This window comes from Camelina sativa, chromosome 13, assembly GCF_000633955.1.
Source record: "Camelina sativa cultivar DH55 chromosome 13, Cs, whole genome shotgun sequence".
Classification (NCBI taxonomy): Eukaryota; Viridiplantae; Streptophyta; class Magnoliopsida; order Brassicales; family Brassicaceae; genus Camelina; species Camelina sativa.
In genome coordinates this window covers 1,332,010-1,350,994 of record NC_025697.1, presented here as the reverse complement: position 1 = coordinate 1,350,994, position 18,985 = coordinate 1,332,010, and the positions used below count along the sequence as shown (strand labels likewise).

Below are 18,985 nucleotides of genomic sequence, written 5' to 3'. Positions count from 1 at the left end.
CCCCCCCCCCCCACTATAGGCTTATTTCCTATGGTTAATTGTCTTATAATCTTGATTTTTTTTTGGGTGTATATATAGGGTCCTGAGGCAAGCTTCTCTCATCCCCATCTTGGACATAATTCGATTCGAGCATTATGCAATGCCAACACGTCAGAGAGATTCAAACCAAGAAAAGATGTGTCAATACCCGAGATTAATCTACGAACAGGATCCTTAACCGGACTAGTCGGTGGTCCGTCACCTTCCAGCCGTCCAATCCTAGCCTTCTTTGCAGGTGGTGTACACGGACCAGTAAGGCCAGTCTTGCTCGAGCATTGGGAGAACAAAGATAATGACATTAGAGTCCACAAGTATCTCCCTCGAGGAACATCTTATTCGGACATGATGCGGAACAGCAAGTTCTGTATTTGTCCTAGCGGCTATGAGGTTGCGAGCCCTAGGATCGTGGAGGCACTTTACTCGGGTTGCGTCCCCGTTCTGATAAACTCAGGCTACGTTCCTCCTTTCAGCGATGTTTTGAATTGGAAATCGTTTTCAGTGATCGTTTCCGTGGAAGAGATACCTAATTTGAAGACGATCTTAACGGCTATATCGCCCAGACAGTACCTAAGGATGTACAGGAGAGTGTTGAAAGTAAGGCGACATTTTGAGGTGAATTCGCCGGCGAAGAGGTTTGATGTGTTTCATATGATTCTTCATTCGATTTGGGTAAGGAGATTGAATGTGAGGATCCGTGAGGTCTAAGTTAAGGGTTTTTGGGTTTTTTTTTCGGATTTTTTTTTTTGTTTTGAGTGGTGAGTTGTGAAAATAATTTGAAAAGTCCGGAGGGANAACAGGATCCTTAACCGGACTAGTCGGTGGTCCGTCACCTTCCAGCCGTCCAATCCTAGCCTTCTTTGCAGGTGGTGTACACGGACCAGTAAGGCCAGTCTTGCTCGAGCATTGGGAGAACAAAGATAATGACATTAGAGTCCACAAGTATCTCCCTCGAGGAACATCTTATTCGGACATGATGCGGAACAGCAAGTTCTGTATTTGTCCTAGCGGCTATGAGGTTGCGAGCCCTAGGATCGTGGAGGCACTTTACTCGGGTTGCGTCCCCGTTCTGATAAACTCAGGCTACGTTCCTCCTTTCAGCGATGTTTTGAATTGGAAATCGTTTTCAGTGATCGTTTCCGTGGAAGAGATACCTAATTTGAAGACGATCTTAACGGCTATATCGCCCAGACAGTACCTAAGGATGTACAGGAGAGTGTTGAAAGTAAGGCGACATTTTGAGGTGAATTCGCCGGCGAAGAGGTTTGATGTGTTTCATATGATTCTTCATTCGATTTGGGTAAGGAGATTGAATGTGAGGATCCGTGAGGTCTAAGTTAAGGGTTTTTGGGTTTTTTTTTCGGATTTTTTTTTTTGTTTTGAGTGGTGAGTTGTGAAAATAATTTGAAAAGTCCGGAGGGATTTTTCTTGTAAATTATAATTGAGCTTTTTTCATGTGTCAAATATGTTTTACATGTGTTTTTTCCCCATTAATTTGTAATACACGAATAATAATTATATTCGCAAAAATAGTTTTAAAAAATAAAATTAAAAAGTTGTGTAGGTTATGCATTAAAATACTGTGATTAATAATCTGGTAATTAGGTGATTTTTTGGTGTTCATATATAATACTCTATTAAATTTTTTTATTGTTTCCAATAGAATCATTATGGTTTCATGTGTTCAAAGGTTCAGCTATAAACCGAGATTGGGCTGGGCCAAAACCTAGTTGCAGTTCAAACTACTAAATCACTATAATGATATGAAATCTGATACTAAATCACTATAACTATAGTTTCATCATTAACGTATTAGTGACCGCTTCAACGTTTTATATGAAATCTCGGAAGGCGCAGCCGCAGATAGTAGCGAGTGGTTCTTAAGTATAATATATTTATCTCCTTGACTACGTCCCTGCCTCTGCTGCTATAATTGCTCTATGAAGGTATTATTTGTTATATTATTCGTATGTTCTTGGGATTCACGTTTTGCGTCTGATTTTCGATTTCATCTGAGCCAAGACCCGTACGTATTAAGTGGAACTCATTTGATCCGAAAGCCCCCAAGTTTGACAGTTATTGTTATTATGCTCATTTACAAGTTAGTTTTGGCATGGAAGCAATTTAACAAACTAGACCATTAGATTGCGTCGAAAACATTCTTGAGGTTACACGAAAACGTTACAATATTTATGAGAAAAATAACCATACAATGAGGAAAAGCTTCTCATAGTCTACATTACTTAAATCTAAAAAACATCAAAGTCTAGAGCTCTATATGAGACTCTTTCTCTCTCTCTCTCTCTCCAAGATCAGCAACAACTACCACGGGTTAGGCGGCTGCGATATCGGTGTCCAGCGAGAAGAAGCAACAATCATCGGACTATTATTGTATCCACCAATACCGTTAGTTTGACCTCCTCCAGCGATTTGGTTGATGTTCATCATCAAACCTTGGTCTCTTAGTATTATAGCTCTCAGCTTCTTCACCTACATCATATCACATATCAATTTGTTGTGAGGGGTTGAAACAAGCAAATATTATTTTAAATAAGACTCCATATGAATAGTGCCTAGACCTCATCGTATAGCATCTGATTCTCTTTCCAAACAGCATCGTACTCTTGCCTAAGCGAGTCGTATGACTCCTCGAGATGCTTCACCTTCCACCGCGCACGGCGGTTCTGGAACCAAACCGCTGTCTGACGTGGCTGCAGACCAAGCTCCCTCGACAGCTTTAGTTTCCTCTCTGAATCTAATTTGATATCTTCTTGAAAACTTACTTCCAGTGAAGCTATTTGTTCACTCGTTAGCCTCTTATTTTTCTTTATCATCTCGTTGTTGTTACTCGAATCACAGTGGTACGTATTGATCATCTTCTCTGATTCCGGTACCGGCCCGGTCTGCGTAACAGCAGCATGTGTATAGGAATTCCCTGATATATAAAACGATTAAGAAGAAAAAAGATTTAAAAAAAAAAAAAAAAAAAAAACAAACGAAGAAGCGACAAAACGTACAACATAAACGAATCTCGACGTTTTTGAAAAAGTAACGTCCAGAAAAAAAAAACACAAGAACATGTATTCCACATCTCTAAATAAATGTGATGTATACCGAATTGGAATCAAACAATAACGATATGGGATTTATATGATAACACAAAATCTAGTTGTATAAAAATATTTTTCACAGATTAATAAAACAAAAATAATAACTTTAAATTAATTGTGTCTAATAGAATCACTGAATATGCCAGTAACCCACAAATATAATAACTAAAACCATATCTGAAGAGAAAAAACAAATATATCGTCCTAATCAAGCTATTGTGTTTGTCTTTAGCCGACTCATTAAAATCTACCATATGTATGGATTTGTTGTCGAAAAAAAGCAGTGTTCATCAATTTCTCTAACGTGAAATCAAACCGGCACTTACACATCTTTTTGTCTTATAAGGCTTTTAGAGTTCATGGATTTGTTGAGACGAAAACTAAGTTCATGGGTTTGTCAACCGTGAAATTAAACCGACATTTACACACACACATATATATATATATATATATACGTTCTTTAATTTTAAGGCTTTCAAGTTCACGAGTTCGTTGTCACTAGCTAAAACAAATTAAAGTTCATGGATTTGTTAACCATGAAATTAAACCCCGGGACATCTGTATATGCTTATAATAGAGACCTACATTACACATTGCAACAACGGCGACACAAAGAGGTATGATGACCATGAATAAAGAAACGAAGCACATTTATCCAAATTGGCGTGGTATATATATATATATGGGTGCATATGTATTAATGTATACCTGCAAAAAGATCATAGTTGAAGCTGTGGAGCCAGTTAGACTCCAACCGTGGCGGAGGCATGAACGGATCTCTCTCGTTTTGGACGTTGCTCGTCGTTGACCATTCCATTATTTTTCCTAAAACAAGAACACATGAGAGACGATTAAAAAGGAAGAAAAAATTAGGGTTTACTATAAAGAATTAAAAATAGAAAATTAGGGTTTTGTGGGACCATACGAGCGGTAGAGGCGTTTCTTCTATACACTTTGTCTTTTGGAGGTAAAAAAAGTGTGAGAGCATGCAGTCAACAGGAGATAAGAATATATATAAGGAGATATTAAGGTATAGGTAGCTAGAGGTGTAGATACTAGATATATAGAGATACTCAAAGAGAAAGAGGGACACAGATTTGTCTTACTTGGACGTCATTCGTTCATCATCATCCTAGCATTTTCGTAAATTGATGTATCTGTAATTGAATCTAACGGTCAAACTTGGATTCTTTTTTCTTTATTTCTTAATGGTCGTCTGCGGACATATATGGTGTAAACGTAAATTAATTAGGGTGTGGTTATGGTTTGTAGAATTTGCAAATTTTTGTGTGATATTGAACGATTAATTTAAATTGGAATTTTTGGTATATCCGTATATGATGGAAACATGAGACTTTCGCAAAATAATAATCATTGACTGGGTTAACATGTGTTAAGTTAAGGGCAGGGCCAGCGCAAGTTATATAGCTGCCTGAAGGAAATTTTTTTTTTTACCCAACATTAAACAAAGAAAACAAAAAATATATGTAAAGAATACACTAGCTAGGTTTGAACTCCCCACCTTTGACAATGTTACAGAGGCTTCTACCACTATACCACACTAGTTTTCAAAATACGATGACCCTAAACTTGATAATATCTTCTGCTGCCTAGCTTTACGAGCTTTAGCTCCGGGCCGGGCCTGGTTAAGGGGATAAAACACAAACACTATATCATGATATTATGACTGTATGAGCATTAAAATAGTATCAAACATTTTGACATTTACACGTTTATTATTTGGAAAACATGTAAAATAATTAAAATCAGAATTCCTACGAGACTAATTAGGATTCCAAGTCATCTATAAATATTACAGATTTTTTTTCAAATAATGGATTGGCAAATTCAGCACAAGGCACCAATTCTATAGTTAAAGAAAGGGTCATACAGAATCATCAAAGGTTAAAGCATAATCTTAGCTAATGGATTAGTTATACTGGAAAGCTCTATCTTTTTTTTTGAAATCCTTGAGCATTTACATAAACCTACTCGTGGACTTTAACACTTTTCAATCACCACCTTAGTTTACTGATTTTATAAGACTTGAAAATATAAATGTAGTTGATAGATAATTGAACACTGATAAAAATTTTGATTTTGGATTTGTAAGTTTATGTAGTTGATAGAGGTTCAGGTATCGATAGTCAAAGTCAAGGTTAAAATAAGTGAAATGGACCCCCAAGAAAACTCCATAAAAAAAAACTGACGAAATGGTTCACTCCTTATGATATGATATAAAGTTGCCTCCATTTTTTACCCAAAGATATTTTTCTTCTTGTTTTGTCTAATATACACGCACCATCTAAAAATTCACAAAATTTTATAATAGTAATGCAATAAGGTTTGTCACTATTGGTTAGTCCATAAACATATATATATATATATATATATATATATATATATATATATATGTGTGCAGTAAACTGAGAGACAAAAATCTATGGTAAACATGTACGTATATGTGCAGTAACATGAAAAAGCATAAAGCTAATCTTTGAAAGCAACCTTTGAAAGATACGAATCAGCACAAATAGCCAAGTAGATCATCTATATATAAAATAAAGAAATAAGAATGTAATTATGTAACCTATAAAAGCAAATAATTTTTTTTCAATAAATCATATTAAAACCAAAAGGAAAAGAAAAGAATATATATTGAAAGCTAAGTATCAAAGGAGTTCCAATTATTAAGCATCAGCAAATCGATACATACACATAACAAGACAAGATTACTTGTGTCGTGTGCAGTTGATAACTGATAAGACAACGATCTTCCTATTGTATTTTTCCTCATCGGCGATTAATTGCGAGCTAAGCACACTTTCTGGTTCCATATTAGCATATTGAATTTCATTAGTTTATTATAGCTATGAAAAATGAGTTTTGTTGATTCAGGACATTATTTTTGTTAGTGGTCTGTTACGTTTTGAAGATTAGGCTTTTATATATATGATGAAATGTTCAACTTTTTAATACTTAACTAGTTTATAGACCCGATCGAATTAGTTAGAGTGTAAGAAACGACAAAATAACATTTTATATATGCTATGGTTATTAAAAATAAATTAAATACTCAAAAGACCTTTTAACAGAGCCTCCTGAATCATGATGCATGCATTAGACAAAGAAGGAAGACAGAACGAAAAACTCAGATATTCAGAATCAGGAGAATCCCTCCGTTATTATTGTTATTATGGAATTATATATATATATATATATATGTATAAAATATATTCCGAAATAAATTCATTATTTAGAAGAAGAAAAAAAAAATCGTTCTCAACTCTCTTTATTTGTTCTATTAAAGATTTCAAAATAATAGAAAATATTAATTATGAGAGAAACCGAAAACTGATTCTGTGGAAATTGGTAAAAACAAAAAAAAGTTGCTGTTTTGGGAAAAAAAATTACTTGTTACTTTTGGGTTGGTATTGTCGCTTTTATTTGTTTTGGTTGTATAGTGAAAAGTCTGGGGATTGATTTCGTAAAGTATAATTGCACATATTTGACAACAACAAAAAAATAAAAGAAGAAGTAAATAATACATTGTTTATTTTGTTTGAGTGTTACTCACTCTTAATCTTATCTATGCAACCCTAAAACCTCAGTCCATTAAAGAGTTGAAGTGTATTGCCCACTTGCCGTAACATTAATCAATTCGTTTTATCTAGTTCGATTTTACTCTTCATAAGAAAAAAATAGTGATACCAATTAATTACCTTTGGAAAAAGTTATTCGAAGTTGGTTTGTAAAACTGGAGCACATTTTATTTGATCTGGCTTACCATGCCTGGGGATCAAAAGTTCAAAGTAGTAACGATGTGGGTTGTATATCTCCTTCTCTGCCCCTCTCCCATTATGTATAACTTGCCTTGTGAATTAATAATTTATCTATTCTAGGGATTCACCTATTGCATCTGATTTCTATCAATCTGAAATAGTAATTCGAACTCGTTTGATTGGACTTTCAAAATATGTTAAAATCGTACAAGCTTCTCCAAGATCAGCAACAAACTACTACGAGTAAGGCTGTGGTGCTGGCCAACAAGAAGAACCAACCATCATCGTCAGACTAATTTTATTCACGATTAATACCTTCTCCGGCGATTTGGTTGCTGTTCATCAGCCTCTTCACCTGCGTCACATATCAATTTATTGTGACTTGTGAGGGGTCTCTTTTGACAAAATCAAAAACTAAAGGAACAAAACAAGCAAATATTATTGTAGATTATTTACAAGTGTCTAGACCTCATCGTGTAGAATCTGCTTCTCTCTCAAAACAGCATCATGTGAGCAACATATCCTGAGGACGCATCGTCGAGGTATCGTCTTCACCGTACAAGGAATTGTCTGCATTCTCACTTTTGTCTTGTTCTGCAAGTGTTAGCTGGACTTGTTTCAGTTTGGGCTTCTTTAAGGCCCACTGAAGGTATGTTGCTCACACATCATACTCTTGCGACTTAAGAGAGTCGTATGAATCTTCGAGATGCTTCACCTTCCACCGTGCACGACGATTCTGGAACCAAACTGCCTCCTGACGTGGCTCCATATCAAGCTCCTTCGCTAGCTTAAGTTTCCTCTCTGAATCTAATTTGAAATCTTCTTGAAAACGTAGTTCAAGCGTAGCTAGTCGTTAGCCTTTTGATCATCTCGTTGTTGTTACCCGGATCACATTGTTACGCATTGATGATCTTTTCTGATTCCGCTATAGAGATAACCGGTCCGGTTTGCGTGTAGGCAGGCTTATTAGACGAATTTTCATTTTCTGTTGTGTAATAAAACATATTCAAAAATAATAAAACAAAACGACAAAATACTTAAAGCAAACGCAGAGGTTATGAATAATGTGACACTGAAGACAAAATTTTTTTTGCTAAATTGGCTGAAATAAATAGTGGCACATTATTTGAATTGAAACATAAATTTTTATTGAAAATTTACTGAGTTGCAGAAAATTACTGACTTTCATATATAAATTTATTATGGTTTATAAAGAAATATCATCAAAACAAGTTTTTTGTAATTTTTTGATGTTTACCAAAAATAAAAATTCATTTAAAACATGATTCTCGATCACTTTATAAACAAAAGTACACATATGTTTCTTATTTGGCCAAAAATTGTAGTATTTATTTACATTTTAAATGGCAAGGGGTTTATTAATTAACTTTTTTTTTCGGAAGATCTCTTTTATTAGTCTTGAATTTATTACTTCTTCTACATGTACAATTTTTATCAGTTGGTCGCCAAATTTCAACTATTCAGCAAAAATCTTCTCTTATTAGTTATTCCGCTAATTAGCTAATCATCCAGATTTTTCCAAATTTCATCATCAGTATATAATTATTTATCATTTTTTTTGTTAAAGAAAATTTTCAAAAATAAGTATAATTATTTACCTTTGCCCATTTATTTTCTGCTTTTTTTTGGGCATCGAATGTTTTTTTTTTGTTGGGTAGTGTATTCGTGAATATTTAATGTTCTAGACCGAAGATAAGAAAATATTAATTTCTCACCAACTGATGATTTTAGAATGCCGCTTAGGAATCCTCACATAAACCATATACAAGAAAATTAGACGTGTTTTTTTTTTTTTTTCTACCATTTGTGATTCTTACATTAACAGAAACCTAGCTACATTAATCTGTGCTTATAACATAAACCTACATTTTGGTGAATATGGATTATATAAAAAACCTTACACCATATATTACAACCAAGCCACAGAGAGACTGCAGGACGAACATGAATTTGATTAAAAGTTAAAAACAATTAAACGAATGCATCGACGTAAATTTGTGTGGTAATATATATGTGTGCACACATACCTGCGTAAGGATTATAGCTGAAGCTGCAGAGCGAGTTAGAGAAGTTAGACTTTAGCCATGACGATGGCATGTAATCAACTCTCTTGGTTTGAACGTTGCTCGTCATCGACCATTCCAATTTCCTTAATTTCCCTCAACAAGAAGACAGGAGATCAGAAGATTAAAAATGAATAAACTTCACTGTGACGAAGAAACTGAAAATATAAATTAGGGGTTTGTTGGAACATACGAGTGAGCGTTAGAGGCGTGACCAAGAAGTTTGTTCTTCTATACACTTTGTTTTTTGGAGGTGCAACAAAGTGTGAGAGCATATATAATTATATATATATATATATATATATATATATAGATAAGGAGATATAGATATAGAGGTAGATAGGGATAGTGAAAGAAAAAGAAGAAAAAAAAAGAGTATAGTGTGACATTTGTCTCACTTGCTCGTCATCATTGATCATTTCCCCAGCATTTACGTACTGTATGTTGATATGTTTGTTGAATCTTACGGTCAAAACTTAATTTTTTGATTGTTGTTTTTATATCGGTTTTCTGTTACAAGCAAATAATGATTGAAGCGCAAGTTAGGGTGTATTGTGGTTGCTAGAATTTGCAAATATAAGCGTTTTTGAATGGTTTATAAGATTTCTATATTATTGAAGTGGATAAATTTGCAAGAAAACCATGACTAATTAACATATATGTCAACTCAAATGTGTGAAATCGTATATGACGCACTTCTAGCTAAACTTGAAATCATTAGTATTGACAGAAATCTACTCGTGGGCTATTAACGTTTTAATCACCACCTTAATTTGACTGAACTTCTAAGAAACTAATGAAAATATAAATGTAGGTGAAAAGAAAATTGACCCAGCACTGATAAAATTTTAGATGAAGATGTGTAATTAATAGTAGCCAGGTGGTATCACTGGTCAAAGAGCTTCAAATAAGTGCAATGGTCCAAGAACTCCATAAAAAATAAAAGTAAAAAACAGACAACATGGTTCCCCCATTTTAAGCTCTATAATTTTCTTTTGATACTTTTTTTTTATCTTATGGCCACCCTCAGTCACCGTCTAAAAAAATCCACACAAAAAATTATATAGTAATGCAATAAGATTTGTCACTATTGGTAAATTGTGTGTGCAAGTAACCTGAAAGGCCAAAAGATACGGTGAAGAACTAAAGATATCTATCTATGTGCGTGCAGCCGTGCAGTAACATGAAAAAAGCAAAAAGGTGTATTTGAAAGCAACCTTTGAAAGCTGAGAATTCCACATAAAGAGCGATGTAGATCATCTATGTTAAGAGTGTAAACCGAAGAGAGAAATTAAGAAGCAAAAAAATAAACTGTTTGATATGATGCGGTCAAACAAACTAATTAATTAAAAAAATTAAACTGCTAAGAGAGAGTCTGATGACAAAAAAGAAAGACAGATTCAGAAGTAAAAACGTCAGAAATTTAAGATGCGGTGAGTCGATCCGATCAGAACAATCCATTCGTCCGTTGCTATTGTTTTTGTTTTTTTTTTTTTGTTTGAACTTTTCAGAAATAAATTTCATTATTACTTGCAATAAATTCGGATACTATATAGTCTTTGTAAAAGTAATTTGTTTGGTATTTGAATAAGTATTTTAAAACAAGTTATACGAAATTGGTCTGTAAAATTGGTTGAAATTTAATTGGGCCGTTTTTTTTTGAATGAGTTTTACAGGTTAAACATTTTACCAGGCTGGGTGGGCTCATCATGTTAACTGATTCTTAAGTAGGCCCAAATAGAAAATGATAGCTTCGTAATATGTGTCAAAGTCAACACTCTTACACCAGGAACAGAGAACACAATCTATGTTATTATGGTTTAAATTTCATTCAACTTGTTTGTCCTTTGATTTTTACAATCTTTCTTGTATTCATTCCACAACATCAGTAATTTATGTTCAGTGACATTAAGGGAATGTTCCAAAAGCCAAGAAGCTACAAAACACACATGGCACCGTTCTACTCAGTAAAAGAGAAGAATGAGCATCAGCGTCTGGTTTCTTCATTTTTATCACTTCTTAGCTAGTTTGTTTTTTGCACCAGCTAGTTTGAGTGTTCATAGTAGTTGTTCAACAAGCCTGGCTCAAAAGTGCTCAGATACAACCTCACATATATTGTTGTGTTTGAAAACAGAGGATTCCATTTATGTTGTGAGATCGTACAATGGGGGACAAGCTTGTATTCGTAGAACACTACTCAAAGTCCTAGTCTAAAGCTCTAATTTTACTCATACTCTCTCTCTCTCTCTCTCTCCTTCTCTTCCCCTGTCTCTCAAAGATAAGCAAAAGCTATCACGGGTAAGATGACCAGCCAGAGGAAGCTGCCATCATTGGATTGGTGTACTGCTCAGTACCGTAGATTTGATTCCCTCCGCTGTTCAGATTCTCTGTTCTTGGATGAGCTATCACAATCGACGGAAGCTCCGCCGTGTCTTCCTCATTGGAAACTTTGATGGTACTGGAAGAGAATTGCTTCTTGATCAGACCTTGGTCTCTTAGTATAGCTCTCAGCTTCTTCACCTGAAGTCACCAGTCCAATTTTGTTAGGGGCATTCTGATAAAATCAATAACTAAGGGATAAAAAGGTAAAATGATTATAGTTAATTTAGGCCCCATGACTTTAAAATAGTGAAATATCGTACACAGACCTCCTCATGTAACATCTGCTTCTCTCTAGAAACGACGTCGTACTCTTGTCTAAGCGAGTCGTACAACTGCTCGAGCTGCTTCGCCTTCCAGCGTGCACGGCGGTTCTGGAACCAAACCGCTATCTGACGTGGCTGCAGACCAAGCTCTCGCGACAGCTTCACCTTCCTGTCTGAATCCAGTTTGATCTCTTCTTGAAAACTCCGTTCAAGTGAAGCTAATTGTCCACTCGTTAGTCTCTTCTTCTTTATCATCATCTCGTTGTTGTTGTTGTTCGGGAATCGGTACGCATTCATGATCTTTTCTGGTTCCGGTACAGCAATAACCGGTCCGGTTTGCGTATCCGCAGGCGGCGTGTATAAATTTCCTGATGTAATGTGACGCACAACAAAACTTTATAACATCAAACATATATAAAAAAAATGCACAACAAAAATAAAAATAAAATTACTTTAATTTCCGTGAGTAAGAGAAATATAGTTATGTCCGCTACCATTTTCTTAGAGGGAACTGAACTACCATCCCAATCGAATCACTCAACTTTTCAAAAGTGACGTTTTAACTTTTTGCATTTGGATCCCAAGGAAGAAAAAAAATTGGGATCCCAAGAAAAATAAAAAGAAGAAACTTAATTTATAAAATTGTCTAGACTGAAGATAAGAATATCTTAACTTCTCATCAGAAAAGTACGTTTTTAGATGACATATCCCAAGGTTTTTGGAATGAACGTCATAAAACGTGAGTCTCTTTTGCAAAATTTGTGATTCTTTCATCATTCACGACAACAAGCAAAAAAAAAAACTTAAGACAACTTATTATTTAGATGAAAACTTAATTAAGAACACTTGATAGTGTGGGAAAATAATAAGGTTCTCAAAGTTCATGGATTTGTCAAACGTGGAATTAAACGGACACCACACTGTGTAAGAAAACGAAAGCATCTACGTATATACTTGGTATTAGTATGACGTATGAATATACCTGCGTACGGATCGAAGCCGAAGCTGTGGAGTGAGTTAAAAGAACTACACTCCGGCGCCCATGGCGGTGGCATAAAAGCAACTCTAACGTTTTCTACGTTGCTCGTCGTTGACCACTCCATCTCTTTTCTTTCTTTTGTAACTCTTGTGAATATCTTAATATATAGAAGTATATATGGGAGGTGGTTAAAAAAAAAAGAAAGTTATAGGATCTCACATAATGGGTAAAGTAAAGAAAAGAAAACTAGGGTTTTATTGGACCACAAGAGAAGGGTAAGAGAGGCGTGACAAGAAGTTTCTTCTTCTATATACTTTGTCTTTTGGAGGTGCAACAAAGTGTGAGAGCACGCAGTGTTTGCACCAATACACACATATATATAGGGATATGTATCTAGAGGGAGATATATAGAGGTAGTGATAGAGACAGAGTGAAATTGTCTGTGTTGTGTGAGGATTTTTTCACCTAATAAGGGAGCAACCCAACAGTGCCTTTTGTTTCGGAATTTAAAGATTGAAAAGGAAAGTGTGATATAATTTTGTCTCATTTGCACATCATCAATCATCATCCATCATCTCTCTAACATTATTATAGGTTGATATATTTTGTTGTATACAAGGGTCAAACTTGGAATTTTTAATTATTAGATATGTAGTCTTCGATGTCATTAACAACATGACAAGTAATCTTCTATGTCAATAACTCAGTATTATCGTTGCGTTATACTTGGGATTTTTTTTGAATAACCATACAAAATGTAGTAGTTTCTAATTTTCTATGTTACAAAGTTAGCAAGACAATGAGAACCAACCAAGACAATGTCAAAATGTCGGACAGGCCATTTGCTTATTTTTATTTTAAGGTTACAAGGTTAGAGGGTTTTTCGATAACGGAAATTTGCATATTTTTTGAAAAATCAAAAATTAAATTTTTTGAACGTGTGTGAATGCACCAAATTATTTCCTTGTAAATCAATAAATGGTAAATCAAAATCGGCGTGGATTAACTTTGTTTGACGGATTTTCTAAACTTGGAACTTTTTAACATTTACGTAAATCTAGTTATGGGCTTTTACATTTAAACCACCGTTTTAATTGACTGAAATTTTTAGACATGTAAACATAAATGTAGTTGAAAAGAAAAATTTATATAACTATTTTAAATTTGATGTATTAGGTAGGGGTACGTATATGTCAAAGTTAAGCTTAAATAAGTGAAAGAGAAAGAGTGAAACGAAATTAATGGTCCCCCAAAACTCCATTAAAACTGACAATGTGGTTCCCCCCTTCTTTGGTTATGCCTTCATTCTTGGTCCTAAGATTTTCAGTTATTGTTTTGTCTTATATATACACCACCATCTAAATCAATTTATGTGGATGTCAAAATTAATATGCAAAAGGTTTTGGCACTAGTGGCAAATCCATACCAATGTATATGTGCAGTAGTAACCTGTATAGAGTATATAGGGTGAGGCCAAAAGCTACCTTTGAAAGCTAAGAATCAACACAGTTACACAGAGAGCTAAGTAGATCATCTATATATAAAGAGTCTGATACGACCAATAAAAGCCAAAGCAAAGAAGAAGTTTGAAAACTAAGTCTCATTGTCCTCATCTACTGTGTACCCTTCTTTCTCTCTTTACCCCCACATTCTTTTATTAACTTGCAGTTCTACACACACAATCTCTCTCTCTCTCTCTCTCATATTCAATGGCTACTTAACAAATTGTTGATGTAAATAGTGTAAGAGAGAGAAGGATAGAGGAAGGGGAAAGGAATCTTTTTCTATGTTAAAAGTAGATAGTGTTTGAACAGATTGATGATAAGTAATGAGATTTAAAACTAACGACAGTAAAAAGGGAAGCTTTTAGGGCCTAAACCCTTGAAAGAGATGAGACATCACAATTTTCATAGTTTTTTTTTTCTTTTAGAGATTTTGATGGGTTTCGATGATTGCATTCATTGTAAAGGATCCGTTTGATAACAACATCTCATACTCTCTTTTTTTCAATCTATATTATTCAAATTTCACTATTTTAGCCAACACCCTACATAAAAAGTCTTTGATATGGACCAAAATAACGTGTTTTATATAGGTTTTATTTATAAATTGGGTTTGGTTTTATATGATTTCGTGTGCATTCGCCAATATATAGTCGATTTGTATACTCAAAATAACTAAAATTAAGACCCATCAAAATAACTTATAATAAAATCAACATTCAACATGAAACTCCAGTTCTTTCCTATCCGTTTTGTCTTAGTTAATTAATGTACTCGTTATTATGAAATGATCGATCGCCACAATCTTTCCAATTCCTTTTATGTGTTATAAATATTTCACATATGAAAACATATAGTAATGAAATATCTATTCAGAATATCATACACACATCTTTATTTGAATAGAGCAATGAAGCTTTAGGGTTATTAACTTCTCCATGTAGTAGATAATGTTAAGAACCAGGAGGTATTAATTGGGTTCATGATAAATGATTTCACAAAATCAGTATATTAAAGCCTTTTGACAAAAAAAAAAAAAGAAGAAGAAAGGAGTACGTATTATAGTATGTTAACAGTACACTGTCAAAAAAGTTAAATAATATTCCGCATAAAAAAACTTTTAACAGAGTCTCATGCATGCATTAGAATTAGAAGATAAAAAATGAGAGAGACAGAACTAAAAAAAAATCAGATATTGAGGAGAATCCAACCCGTACCAGCTAACAACTACATTCTCTGCTGTTATTGTTCTTTGAGAGTTTTTTATATATATATATATAATTTAATTAGTTTAAATTATTAATTTCCATCATACATAGACGATTTCTGCAGATAAGCGACAAAATTAACAAAATAAAAAGACGATTTCATATATAAGTATATGTTTAGATCCATCAGTTACTAAGATCGGTAATCAAGAAAAAGGTCCCCCCTTCTTGGAGGAGCTATAAACTTTTACTTGTCACATTATAAATAAGTGATAGGATCTTTTGTAACAATTAAATTCAAAATAATTATTTATATGCTATATCTTATTATATAAATGTTGGTTCTCAAAGTTAGTAACTCACCGGATCGTGACACGTGTTAATTTTAACGATTAAAGATCAAAGTTTAAAACTCACAAGATCGTGACACATATCAATTTAACGATTAAATATCAATGTTAGTAACTCATCAGATCGTGACACATGTCAATTTTAACGATTACAAATCACAGTTTTCAAGCTTGGTAAAAGAAAACATAAGATAATTGTAATCTTATTATATTAAAAAGAAAACAACTAAGATAAATATATTATTTGTCATCCATATCAAAGTTTCATTTTTACAAAGATTCTCAACCACTACATGATAAAATAAATATACTATGTGTCATCCATATTTGGTCGTATAATTATACTCCATCCGTTTCAAAATATAAGATGTTTTAGCCAAAGCATGCATAATAAGAAATGTTTACTTTTAAAAATTTTAACCAATCAAAAATAACACTGCATAAAATAAAAAATAAAAATATATAAAAGTAGTCTAAAAGTTGCCTCAAAAATTGAAAACATTTATATTATGAAACAAGCAAAAACTTCTAAAACATCTTATATTATGAAACGGAGGGAGTACTATATAACCTAACACATTAAATTTAATGTCTTTGTTTGCACAAAAAAAAAAAATAAATAAATTTTATGTCTGTATGGTTAGCTAATTTCGGACATTGAGTACTGCAACAAGATTTGTGAAGACACATTCGAAGAAAACGAAGATCGTGAAGAACCAATTGGCAGTCTTAGGAAAAAAGCTTGAATTGAAGTCTGAACTAATATTTTTATTATATTAAAAATCTTATTATATAAAGTTGGGTTTTCAAATTAGTCATTAACATGTTAAGTACATTGATGAGATGCTGACACATGTCAAAAAATAATAATTTTAAAACAGCTAATTAAGAAAATAACATCAAATCTAAATAAAATTTACATGTTTATATCTACAAAAAGAATAAATCAAAAAAGAAAATTAACAAAACTAATCTATTTTCCATTGTACGTTACTTATATTATATGTGTTTTCTCATTAAGATTTTGACATGTATAAACAAAAAAGTAATTCACTAAACATGTATATTATTATTAATAAATAAATAGTGAATAACAAATTTAAAAAGAATAACATAAGTTATGCCAAAAGAATTATTTTTTTTGAAACATAATAGGACAGCTAATTAAGAAAATAACATTATATCTACATAACATTACATGTTTATATTGAAAGCTTTGATCTATGAATTTTTTTTTCTGATATAATTTTGTCGATCTATTGCGTGGGTCTTTGATTCATGTGGGTTTTGTAATGGAAGCTATCAGATGCAATGAAATGAAATCGAAGTATATATGCCCGCTAATTTAATTCGAGGATAGAGACACTGATGGAGGTTCCAAAAGTGATTCTATCGTTAGTAGCATTATAAGTTTGGAAGATAAGTCGGTCGTTGATGTTTTTGGTCAAAATTTAGAGTTGTCTTTTCTGAATAATGTTGATGATTCTGGCACTGAAACAAGAGCTTCTTGATCGAGTAATTGCGAAACGATTTCAAATTTGGGAAATTGGAACGATATACCATTTTAAATTTGGTTTCAAATCGGATTTATGTGGTTTTGTATCGGATCAGGTTTCGTAAACCGTTTAAACAAGGTATATATAGAAATATATGAGAACTTTTGATTCGGGTAAAAATAAGTCGAGAATTTATGATTCAATAATATTTGAGACGAGGTCATAGGTTTAAGTTGTTTTGGTACAATTGGATATTTATGAAGAGTAAATATGTCGTTGATCCTTAACGTGATTATGACATATGTCATGTTATGGATTGTATATAAAGTTTCTATTTTGTATATATGAGTTATCTAAGACTTATATATCATCCTGGTAATAATTTTCAAATTTTTATTTTTATTATATTATATTAACTTTCTTTCAATTTCTCAACTTTTATTGGGTTAGTCATAAAATCATTGTAATCGAGTAGATAATTTTCACTAGTTGTTCATCCAAAATATCTTTGGACTAAAAAAATTTTATGGTTAAAGAAATTATGTCACAAAACAATTTTAGTAATTATAAGAACTATAATTATGCCAAAATGAAAGTAAAGCAACATAAAATTTGTTTAATTTGTTTAGAAGACATTTTATAGGTGGTGATAAAGAGCATACTTTAACAATAAAATAATTTTAGGTATAAGTACATATTTTTAATGGTAAAACATAGAGTAAATTTATATGTGGTTACTTATTAGATGTTGTTTTGATGAATTTGTTGCATGTCAAATATTTTGTGAATAAGTTTTGAAACGTTTTTGAAATTTAACAATAATAATATTTTTAATGATGAGTATTTGGCAAATGTTTTAGTGTGATATAATTAGGTTTTAGATTATTGTAATAATTGTTACAATATATTAAAAATATATAAATATAAATAAATGTATGAAGGTAAATACAAATATTCTCTAACTTAAATTATTTATATATTTACTTTAGGAAATAAAACTTCTTTATATATTTTCAAGAAATTGTTTAAGGTTTAGAATTTACTTTCTTCAACAATTTTGAAACCCGCACGATGTGCAGACCTTTATCTAGTATAAGATATAATTGAACATTACTTACTGTAAATATAGAAAAGGATAATATTAATAAATAGCAAAATTGTATGTAAAAATTAAGAAACTTCAGATTTCTTATCTTTCTTTTGGTTTGGTTGGTTAAATTTAAAGTAATTAATTTACTACCCCCTCATATAGCTAGCTAGATATATAAGAACAGTAATAATATTGTTTACACCATCATTAAATAACGGTAGAACTGAAAAGGGTAAAAAAAATATTGTGAGAATTAAGGCTATAGAATAGATGGATGATATAAACAGTGAAGGTTAAAAGTTTTGTACAGTTTTCAATTCTTCGTAAATACATAACAGTTAATCCCGCTGTTAAAGTCAGATACTAAATATATATAAGACCATATCTATATTAACATTTTTGAAGTACATTTTGTGTTATGATCTTTTAGTTTTTTTTAATTACTTTGTTTTATTTACAATATTAACCCCTATCAATTTTCTAAAATAACATTTCGTAGAAACTCAATTAATGAAACTATTTAAAACGACCTAATTTAATACGTTCATTGCCATAAATATCTTCACAACATCTATTAACCCCTACAGATTTTCCTAAAATAACATTTGTAGAAAGTCAATTAATGGATCTATTTAAACCAACCTAATTTTAAACGTTTATTGCCATACAAAGGTTGAAAATATATATACATTCCGTTTGTTCC

At 32.5% G+C, this 18,985-nt stretch overlaps 3 protein-coding genes and 1 pseudogene across 3 annotated transcripts in view; 1 reads left to right on the top strand and 3 right to left on the bottom strand.

Annotated features, from left to right (window-relative positions):
- Positions 1-819, top strand: part of LOC104737823 (probable glycosyltransferase At5g03795) — a 3,474-nt gene extending 2,655 nt beyond the window's left edge. The window contains 1 exon segment of the mRNA XM_010458085.2: positions 79-819. Within this exon segment, the coding sequence (XP_010456387.2) occupies positions 79-744 (666 nt within the window). The 3' untranslated portion in view covers positions 745-819.
- LOC104737822 (putative homeobox-leucine zipper protein ATHB-51) lies at positions 2,359-3,963 on the bottom strand. The gene is made up of 3 exons (XM_010458084.1): positions 3,855-3,963; positions 2,616-2,971; positions 2,359-2,526 (listed from the first exon to the last, which is right to left on the bottom strand). The coding sequence occupies exons 1-3, from the start codon at positions 3,961-3,963 to the stop codon at positions 2,359-2,361; spliced, it is 633 nt and encodes a 210-aa protein (XP_010456386.1).
- LOC109128311 lies at positions 7,391-9,421 on the bottom strand (annotated as a pseudogene).
- On the bottom strand, positions 11,224-12,763 carry LOC104734402 (putative homeobox-leucine zipper protein ATHB-51). The gene is made up of 3 exons (XM_010453973.2): positions 12,640-12,763; positions 11,661-12,025; positions 11,224-11,532 (listed from the first exon to the last, which is right to left on the bottom strand). The coding sequence occupies exons 1-3, from the start codon at positions 12,758-12,760 to the stop codon at positions 11,305-11,307; spliced, it is 714 nt and encodes a 237-aa protein (XP_010452275.1). The 5' UTR covers positions 12,761-12,763; the 3' UTR covers positions 11,224-11,304.